Raw genomic sequence first — 10,715 nt, forward strand, 5'->3', positions numbered from 1 at the left:
GGGAATTAATATCTATATATCTCAACTTGCAGCTTTCTGACAGATGTTTTTTTAAGGCCAGTATTAAAGAAACCAGAGAATCACGTCCTTTAATAGATGAGGATGTAGTATGATCACAGGTTGTTTGGGTGCCTGTTCAGTAAGGAGTCTTCCTTGAAGGAATATCATGTTCCTCCACATGTGTCTTTGAAACTCCTCACTGTCAGCTGAAAAGATGCAGCTGCTTGGCGTGTGTAATGGTTGCTCAATAATCTGAACACTGCATTACTTTGAGATCCATCCATGTATACAACGTAAACCGCATGGGACCGATCTTGTATTTCAAAGCCAAGCCGACCGACATAACGTTGTGCGACAACTAAAGCCTCTATCAGAGTCCGCGGTGAAGAGCTATCCACCGCAAATTTTAGGTGTAAAGCTTAAGCTTTCCACCTGAAGTCAGAAAATAAGTGGAGGCCATCATAGTCAGTCACGTTGAAGTCCTATTCACCGTGACTGACTGGTCTAGATCGACCAATCAGTGAACGGGGTGAAGAGCCTGTCTGTCTGAAAGTAAAAACAGAGATGTGTCGGGACTCGCGGTGGAAAGCTCTTCACCGCGAGTAATGACGTAATGTTGTAGTTTTATGACTCAAAAAGACTACACCACGGTGGATAGCTTTCCACCGCTGTGCCGACTATGATAGGGGCTTAACCAGCAACAACAACTATCTTTTCCGTTCTTACCTTCACAATAAAGTGTCTCCCATTTACCTCCCAATGCAGCTTATTTTACACAGGTTATTATTAACAGGAAATAGGTGTAGCTTTAGCCTGGTTAATAAACCAGACTGCACAACACCACCCCCTGTTGGTAGTGACACGCAGTGGGGAATTAGTATGAGCAACGCCAGGCTAGTGTAGCTTAACCATAACAGCGACGACCAGTTGTGCGTCGGGCACCAAAATGGTTTGCAGCGACCCTGACTGTAGCGGTCAGCATGACAGGGACTCTATGTAGTTGTAAGCACACATTGTGTAGTTATTAAGTACACATGTGTATTAAGTATGTACATGTGTAGTAAGTAAGTACACATGTATAGTAAGTAAGTACACATCATGTAAATAAGTAAGTACACATTGTGTAGGTGAAAAAAAACGACTGTACAAATCCTCCTGGATGCTAATAATCTACATTTATTTAAAACAGTACAACGTATGGTGAAGTTCATCTACTAGTCCTGTATTCCCTTCCTTTGTCTCTATTGTCACTGGATTATGTTTATCATGTTACAGAGGACGAGCAGAACACAGACTCAACTCCTCCACCGAGACAGACAGACAGAACTATGGACACACCTCTACACAGTGAGTTACTCTTTAAACATTTTGTCATCTGTAAACATTTTGTCATCTGATAGCTCTCATCATCCTCTAATTATGTTGATATGTTGGTCTCGAACACACTGTACGATATTATGTGGTGGCGAGTCATATTTCACACTACACAAGTGACTTTCTTGAAATTGGCTGTCAGAATATCGGTGTGGTTTTCGCCGACAACATTGATCACCGACAAGGGATCACACACTGCGAGATTTCATAAGGGTGTATCCCCGATACATAGCCAATATTACATTTGTTTTTATTCTAATTGTGCACGAGAGCGGGCGCTAATGATTTTCCGTCTCTGACCCCAGGTGCATGCAAAACAAGCAGTACAACACATCATAGATTCAAAATTAATAGATAAAAAAATAAAAAAATAAATAAATAGAGGTCTATTAGCCTAATCATGATATATCCATCTATCCATACAAACAGACAGACAGACAGACAGACAGACAGACAGACAGACAGACAGACGTTCTGTCTGTGATCACATGCTGTCTGCTCTCAGATCTTCTCAGGGTGTGCAGCCTCTTTCATACTGTATGATGTCCAGTTTGCAACAGAGCCAAATATCAATTGCTAGATATCTAGAAACGCTCGAGAAGAAATCGCTGAGCGCTACAATCGCCAACAGATCTTCTCGCAGTGCATTTCACACAAAACCTAAACCTCGGCGAGCAGCCCGATCTTGCGGCAGATCGCCGTTTTTGTCGGCGAGCGCCAAAAATGGTCGGCGACAGCACAACCGGCTCAAAAGGTTGGGCGGTGTGTTTGAGCCCTTAAAGGGGAAAACCACCCATTTTCAACATTGACCAATGTCATTAATATACCTTATGGAGTTGTGTGGAAATAAGGAAAAAGTCCCCCCCCTTCCCCTTTAATGACTTGACCTTTAAAATCTCAAATCATATACATTTTGTATTCTTATTGGTGATATGCTATTGCTAGACGGCAAATATAAATATTGTATTATAACACAGCACTGTCCAGATTTTCTTTTTTTTTTTGCTTTATTTTTTTGTTCCTGTAAATTTCATTTGCTCAGGGGATTTTAGAAAGGGAAATCTTGTAAGATTTGGGAATAAATGCATAATTCCCGATTATTATTATTTTTTGATTTATTGATTTATTGATTGATTTATTGGTTATTGATTGAATACTATGTGTCGTAGATGACATTTCTGGCACTACAATGATTATCGCAGGTATTGTGTATCGACGTTATCTAATAATGAAGTAATCCTCCATGTTGTCTTCAAGGTGAATCCACAGCTCAACAGAGTCAGACAGTGATGAAGACCCAGGAAGACAAAGCAGCAGAGAAGCTGAAGTGTGTGAGAGCAGACTTAATTGAAGGAGTCTCAGAGGCCAACTTGAATTCTCTGCTGGACAAACTTCTGAAGAACAATGTGATCAACGATGGAGAAATGGAGGCAGTCACAGGGAAAACCCTCAGGGCAGACAAAGCACGGCTACTCATCGACACGGTGAAGACAAAGGGAAACAAGCCGTGTTTACTAATGATTGACATCCTTCATCAGCTGGACCCTCATCTCAGTGAACGGCTGAAGTTAACCTCAGGTAATTCATTCTCACAAAAAAACACAAAAAACAAATGCTTGCAATGGATTCAGCATCATGACAAACCCCTATAGTTAGACTCCTCACATTCTACTTAAAGCAGATTTTTTTCTGGGTATTTTCCTCCTGTATAGAAAGTCGATGGGAGCCCAACTTGATTTGGCCACTGTGGGTATTTGCAGTGAGCAGATCATGGTAGATTTTTTTTATCCTGGCTAGTAGACCTAATTTCCTGTCAGAATCAGTTGAAAAACTAAATAATACAATTTTGTCCAACCTCTGCCTTATATTTATCGGACTAAGTGCCGCCCAGATATATTAACATAATGGTTTTGAGATGTGGGGTCCACTTTCTAACAAAGACTTGCCAAAATGAGACTCTGCAAGTGTAGCTTCAAAAGTTTTTGTTCAGAGATGTGCATAGAAAATGTCATTTATTTTCACTAGATAGAAGATCACACATTGTATGAAGCATTACGCTTATAGTTTGGGCCTTAATTTCTTTACATATTGTTTTTAATGACTGACATACAAGCAAATTATTTCTTCGTTTGTTGACTCTCAGCACCTTAAATAAGCTAAACATTCATGTAATTAATACTATAATAGGATACTATAGTAGGATCACTTACTGTAGTTTAACTGAAGTGAACCAGCTCAGTGCTGTGTACATCTGTATACCAGATGTACACAGATGTACACATCTTTCCCTTGTACTCTTTTTCAGAGCTCAGAATGGTGCTACTGGGGAGGACAGGAGCTGGGAGGAGTGCAGCAGGAAACATCATCCTGGGCAGGGAGGAGTTTGGTGCTGAGGCCAGCTCCTCAGAACTGAGCAGGAGGAGAAAAGGGGAGGTCTGTGGGAGACAGCTGGTGGTGGTGGATGCTACAGTCTTCTCTGGACGTTCTCTGGAGGAGATGAGGCAAGATGTGAGGCACTGTCTCAATCTGTCTGCTCCAGGTCCCCATGCCTTCCTCCTGGTCCTACCAGCAGAGCTTTCTGAAGGAGAGGTGAGAGAGATGATGGAGAAGATGCCGGAGGTGTTTGGAGACAGCTGCTGGGGACACAGTATTGTCATCTCCCTCCATGAGGACAGTGAGAGAGAGCAGAGTGTTGAGGAGTTTCTCCAGGCAGGCAGTCAGGAACATCAGCAGCTTGTAGAGAAATGTGGGAACAGATGTCACCTCCTTAACATTAGGGACAGCAGCCATGATGGTCAGGTTTCACAGCTGCTGAAGCAGATAGATGACATGGTGTCAGGAAACACAGAGAGCTTCTATAGCACTAAGATCTACCTGGATACAGAGGCCCAGGTCAGAGAGATGGAGATACAGATTCACAGTGGCAGTGAGGAGAGAGAAAACAGACACGTGAAGGAGCAGGAGATGAGGGAGATGAGGGAGAGGTTTGAGAAGGACCTTAAGGACTCTTTGAGTAAGATAGATGGATCCATCCAAGGACTGGAGGAACAACTGAGGGAGGAGAGAGATGAAGGGAAGAAAAGAAAGCTAGAACAAGAGCAGACGAGGGAAGCTGAGAGAAGAGAGGACATGGAGAGACACAGTCAGGACATTGAGAAGTTGAGAAAGGTCTATGAAAGAGAGGCCAGAATAGAGGCAGAGAAAAACCTGATGAAGGTTGTCCTGCCTGAGATGCAAAGGAGCATCATGATCTCAAAAACAGATATGCAGAGAGAGTTTAACAGACAACTGGAAGAGAAGAGCAGAGAGATGGCAGCACAGAGAGAAGAGTTGGAGGAGAGACACAGAATGTTGGAGGAAGAGAAGAACAGAGAGATGTCAACACTGAGAGAAGAGTTGGAGAAGAGCCACAGAATGTTGGAGGAAGACAAGAACAGAGAGATGTCAACACTGAGAGAAGAGTTAGTGGAGAGACAGAAACATTGTTCAGAGTTGAAGGAAGAAACCCAGAACTTACTGGAAAAGAGAGAAAGCTTTCCAGCAGGAAGTGTAGGACTGATGCCATGTGAGGAAGGAGAAAGGAGAAGAGAGGGAAGATGGTGGAAGAGATGTTGTACTAATATGTTCAGAAATGAACTACAGGACATCCACTTGGTAACCTGAGTATGTGTGTAAAATGTGTGCATCATTTCTTAAGCTGATGTATTACTACTGTCTGTATGTGGACACATGGACAGAAAAGCTCAATTGATGTATATATTTCTTTACTAAATCTCCAATTAAACCCCAGGAATCATGTTCATATATTTATTTAAACAATGTTTCTTAAAAGTCCTTTGTAAAGAGCTTTGGAGTTGTTGCATTTATTAATCTGATGATGATGATGATGATGGGTGAATCCTTAAGCACCTGCTTTGTAACATGCCAAATAAGTGATGTTTGATTGTTTTTTATCATTGTCACTGTCACTTAAATAAAATTGGTGTGCATGTAATAACATCGGTGTGCATGTCCATGATGTATGCTTTTATAAAATGTTATGTTTTCACAGGGATTATTTATAAGTGTGTTAGATCATCCAGGGAGTGTGTGTGTGTGTGTGTGTGTGTGTGTGTGTGTGTGTGTGTGTGTGTGTGTGTGTGTGTGTGTGTGTGTGTGTGTGTGTGTGTGCGTGCGTGCGTGCGTGCGTGCGTGCGTGCGTGCGTGCGTGCGTGCGTGCGTGCGTGCGTGCGTGCGTGCGTGCGTGCGTGCGTGCGTGCGTGTTTGTGTGTGTGTGCCCACAGTTTGACGTAAATTGCGCCAGTGGTGCCGAAGATCAGCTGTTCACAGACGGACAGGAGGCCAAACATCGTCTCGGCCACGCCTTCGGGATGGCGGAGACAATAAAGATCATAGCTCTCTCTATACTGTACTGTATCTGTCTACTTTAAACAGGGTTGAATGTGTGTGTGCGCGTGCACGCACACAGACTGTTTTGTGATGTGAGTTTTGGACAAAATTGGTAGCACAAAAACTGTGTTTTGAAGAAAATGTGAAATGGCAGAAAACTTTCTTCTCAGTTAGTGATGCATCCCTCTCAGCCTGAGAAGAGGGCTGGACATTCATTTCTTGTTCCTTGGGAAACAGAGAAGAAGCCGACAAAGTGTTGCAGTGTTGCAACGCGACACGTTGTGAGCTTGTAGATCTGCTATATTTTCAGCACGCAACCAAGTGTAAAATCAGCCATGGTCGACTAACATCTTGTGATATTTAGTCGACTAAAACTAGACTAAAAGGAAAACATTTCAATATGACAAATTGAATGGAATTAGATTCAAAAGACTATGACTAGAACTTCATCTATTTGCTGTCAAAATCAACACTAGCTAACGTTGTTGATAGTGTGTGTTGGTGTGGTACATAATGAAGTTCTGTCTGCTGTGCAGAGAGGAGAGGATGTGGTCACAGAGAATGTGATGAGAGATGACAGAAGTGAAACCTTCATCCTGAACACATCCCTATGCCATACGATCTATATTCAGATCTATAAGCTCACATCCCTATGCTATACGATCTATATACAGATCTATAAGCTCACATCCCTATGCCATACGATCTATATTCAGATCTATAAGCTCACATCCCTATGCTATACGATCTATATACAGATCTATAAGCTCACATCCCTATGCTGTACGATCTATATACAGATCTATAAGCTCACATCCCTATGCTATACGATCTATATTCAGATTTATAAGGTCACGTCACATCCCTATGCTGTACGATCTATATTCAGATCTATAAGCTCACATCCCTATGCTGTACGATCTATATTCAGATATATAAGCTCACATCCCTATGCTATACGATCTATATTCAGATCTATAAGCTCACATCCCTATGCTATACGATCTATATACAGATCTATAAGCTCACATCCCTATGGTACGATCTATATTCAGATCTATAAGCTCACATCCCTATGCTATATGATCTATATTCAGATCTATAAGCTCACATCCCTATGCCATACGATCTATATTCAGATCTATAAGCTCACATCCCTATGGTACGATCTATATTCAGATCTATAAGCTCACATCCCTATGCTATATGATCTATATTCAGATCTATAAGCTCACATCCCTATGCTATATGATCTATATTCAGATCTATAAGCTCACATCCCTATGCCATATGATCTATATTCAGATCTATAAGCTCACATCCCTATATACGATCTATATTCAGATCTATAAGCTCACATCCCTATATACGATCTATATTCAGATCTATAAGCTCACATCCCTATGCCTTGTGCTTCGATCTGCAGACACTGTCTCTGCAGGTCTCTGTACTTTGTTTTATATAGATTTAAGTATCCTAGACCAGTGGTTTCCAGAAGCTTTTAGCTTGAGACCTAAAAGATAAATTAAACGTTGCCTGGGGCCCAAACTAGTGAAAACAGCAAAACTATAAGGTCACAAAGCATCACAAGTCACTATTTTCAAGCAACAATAAGATCAGTGTTTCTCAAATGGGGGTATGTGTACCCCTAGGGGTACGCAGAGGTACTACAGGGGGTACTTGAGAGGAATTGGAAAATGGAAACATTTATTTTACTGTTATGTTTAATGATAAAATATTGATTTGACACATGTATGTGAACATGTTGCTCCGTAAAGCTTTATACCAAATTAAGTACACATTTTACTGTTACTGAATAGAAAACAAGCTACTCACTTTCACATTTTATATACAGTATGTCAACATATTGACATAAAAACTGGACTTTTATGTCAGTATTTTCTAATAATTTCAAACATGCACAGATATGTAGTGTATGAGAAAACGTACTGTTCCTTTTAGCTAGTGATTGTATCTTTATAATAAATCTGTTAACATGAACCCACTATAGCCATCACAAATCACACATTTACAAAATGCATTATACATTAACACCTTATTGATCTAATTCAGTGGTTCTCAAACCTTTTGAGCTTTTCCTGATTGCTGAATCCAAGTACCCCCTTTTATCGACATTTTGATAAGAAAATACTAGGCAACAGAGTCTTATGCACACAAAGCATAGCGATGGGTGCGTAGGCGGGGGTCAACAGAAGCTGACAAAGTGCTTCATCAGATGCCTGAAGAAGGTCTTTGACCGAAACGTTGTATTAAATACAAATTGTTTTTTTGGCAAGTTGAAGATGGTGTGCGGGTCCTATGTACCCGCACACCATCGACTTTTTATACAGGAGGAAAATACCCAGAAAAACTTTTTTTTTCTGGGTATACTATTTAAGTAGGATGTGAGGGGTCTAACTAGGGGTTTGTCATGATGCTGAATCCATTGCAAGCATTTGTTTTGCACAAAAAAAAGAACATCCCTTGGGCTACAAATGGCCCCAGAAAACGCCCACAAAACTGCGAAAAGTGAGGACTCATTACTTTTCATCACTAAACCATCGTTTTCTGGGGCCATTTATAGCCCAAGGAATGCTTTTTGTGCAAAACAATTGCTTGCAATGGAATCAGCATCATGACAAACCCCTAGTTAGACCCTATATATTTTTTTTTTCTTTTTCCTCCTGTATAGAAAGTCAACCCAACTTGATTTGGCCGCTGTGGCGACCCCGAAGGTCGCAAACTCGGGCGCCCTAGCTAAATCAATAGAGCATGCCCTGGGATACATCTGTGCACAATTTGGCGCTTTTAGACACCTCAAATTCCCACAGCTGGGTGCAGCACACGTTACCTGATGTTTCTTAAGTTGCAAGGAGTGTCAGGTTCTACAGAGTAGAATCCTCAAGGCAAAACAAAGGAGGAGAGCGTAGGGGACGGGGTAGTGGATGTCCATAGAGTCGGGAGGTGCTGTGCTGGGCTCTGTTGGCAGGGTGGAGACATTCATGAAGCCCATGGGTGGAGATGTGATGACGCCTTCCCAGGATCTTGCTGGACTAGATTGTGTGGCGATGATGTCAAGATGTTCACGTTCTAAGACATACAGGGTGTCACCATCATCGTCGACTGGTAACCATTTTATCATCATCTTCTCATCTAAAACTCCTCCAAAGAAGATCAAACGATCTCCCACCATGCAACAGCACATCCCCTCTCTCCTTGGTGGGCCTCCCACTAGTGGGCCTCCGACTAGCTTGATCTTCGTCCAGAAGCCGCTCTCTGGATTGAACTTCCACAGGTCATTGAAGACACACATCGTCAGGGGTCTGCCGTAGGTCTGGCCACCAAATATGTACAGCTCTCCGTTGTGGGCGAAGGCTGAATGTTCTGCACGTCCTGTGGGAGCATTGCTACGTTCTTTAACGTCCTGCCATTGTTTGGTCTCTGTGTCAAATATTCTGATTTTGTAGCAACATCCATATTTTCCGTAGTCGTCCCCTGCATCGCCCCCAAATACATACATCTTTTTCCCGATGATGGTGGAAGAGTGTCGACTCCAAACAACTCGACGACAGTCCACTTTGGAACACTCCTCAGTCCACTCCTTTGTGTCAGTGTCCAACTTGTAGATCTTGTAGATTTTTGCAGGCTCATCTAGATAGTCATCAGACTCGATATCCTGACAATTATCCTGATAACAATATCCATAAACATACATGAACTTCCCCAGGACACAGGCAGAATTGCCTTCCAGCCACAATGGATCAGTCCCAAAAACCTCTGGCTTGTGCCAAGTGTGATTTTTGACATCAAACTCCCACAGCTGGGTGCAGTACACGTTACTTGATGTTTCCTCGCCCCCCCACATGTAGATGGTGTTTCCTACGGCCACAGCCTTGTGAAAGATCCTCGAGGGAACAACCAGCTCATGGTCACGGTGGGGCAACGTCTCCCATTGGAAAGGCTCTTTGTCAGTGTGCAAGACGTGCGTGTCCATCGGTCCTTGGGGATATGCACCATATCTCTCCATCCTGCCGAAGGAGTACACCTTGTTCCCCACAGCAACGGCTGCATGGGAGAAGGTCCTCGGTCCCCCTCTGACACACACCTGTTTAAGCATCTCACTGAGCAGCACTGCTGTGGATTGAGGTAAAGTGATAGAGGTTCACTTGCAACAGAGTTCTGTGGCACCTGGAACAGTTTGAGGGATTTGGTGAGCTATGACACTTTATATGGTATGTATGGGATCACGTGAAGCTTGGCCAATCAGGGAAGCTGATGCCCTAATATGGCGTGCTAGTATGGCACTCTTGGCTTCACTTTTAGTCTGTGCCTTTTTGACAGTTTCCAACTCCATGTTGTGTGAAATATATTCACCATTACATATGTCTGCATCAGAGTCCTCCTGATTCCATGTTCCATAAACATACATGAACCTCTCCAGGACACATCAGGCAGAATGTCCTTCCAGCCACTCTGGAACAGAACAGCTCCATACTTGAGGACTAAGCTGGACCATCATAGGCCTGAGGAGGGAGTGAGGTCAGGGCTGTCACAAAGTGTTTACTGGGTCTCAGCAGAAGTAGTGAAGGTACTGTGTGCTAGTTGTTGATGTTTTGTTATTTTTCACCTCAGACATTTTGGGCCTCTTAAGTCTGACATCATTTTGTAGGCGGAGGAGAAATTCTGGTGCCAACGAGGCACTAACGCTGTGGATCTTTTTACTATAAGCACATTGTTCTTCTCTTTCTTGTTGACAGGAAAGTGGTAGAATTATACTTTAGCCATTATTTTTGTCTCGGATATGTTGAAATAGCGAGGGACACAGCACTGCCCATATAGACAACCAGTAAGACTCCCTAATCGGGAGATAAGCGACCGTAGGTCGCTTATCTCCACAAATAGGGCAAAAATGTGTTTTTCCTAAATCTTCCTGATCCATGTTGATGACATGA

General features: G+C 42.5%; 1 protein-coding gene across 1 annotated transcript; it reads right to left on the reverse strand.

Moving 5' to 3' along the window:
- Positions 1-8,641: 8,641 nt before the first annotated feature.
- Positions 8,642-9,880, reverse strand: LOC308284351 (kelch domain-containing protein 3-like; the record flags this gene model as incomplete). The annotated part of the gene is made up of 1 exon (XM_080724940.1): positions 8,642-9,880. One exon carries the CDS (start codon positions 9,878-9,880, stop codon positions 8,642-8,644), a length of 1,239 nt encoding a protein of 412 aa, XP_080581066.1.
- Positions 9,881-10,715: the final 835 nt, after the last annotated feature.

The sequence above is a fragment of the Nannobrachium achirus genome (assembly GCF_963921795.1).
Source record: "Nannobrachium achirus genome assembly, chromosome: 4".
NCBI lineage: Eukaryota > Metazoa > Chordata > Actinopteri > Myctophiformes > Myctophidae > Nannobrachium > Nannobrachium achirus.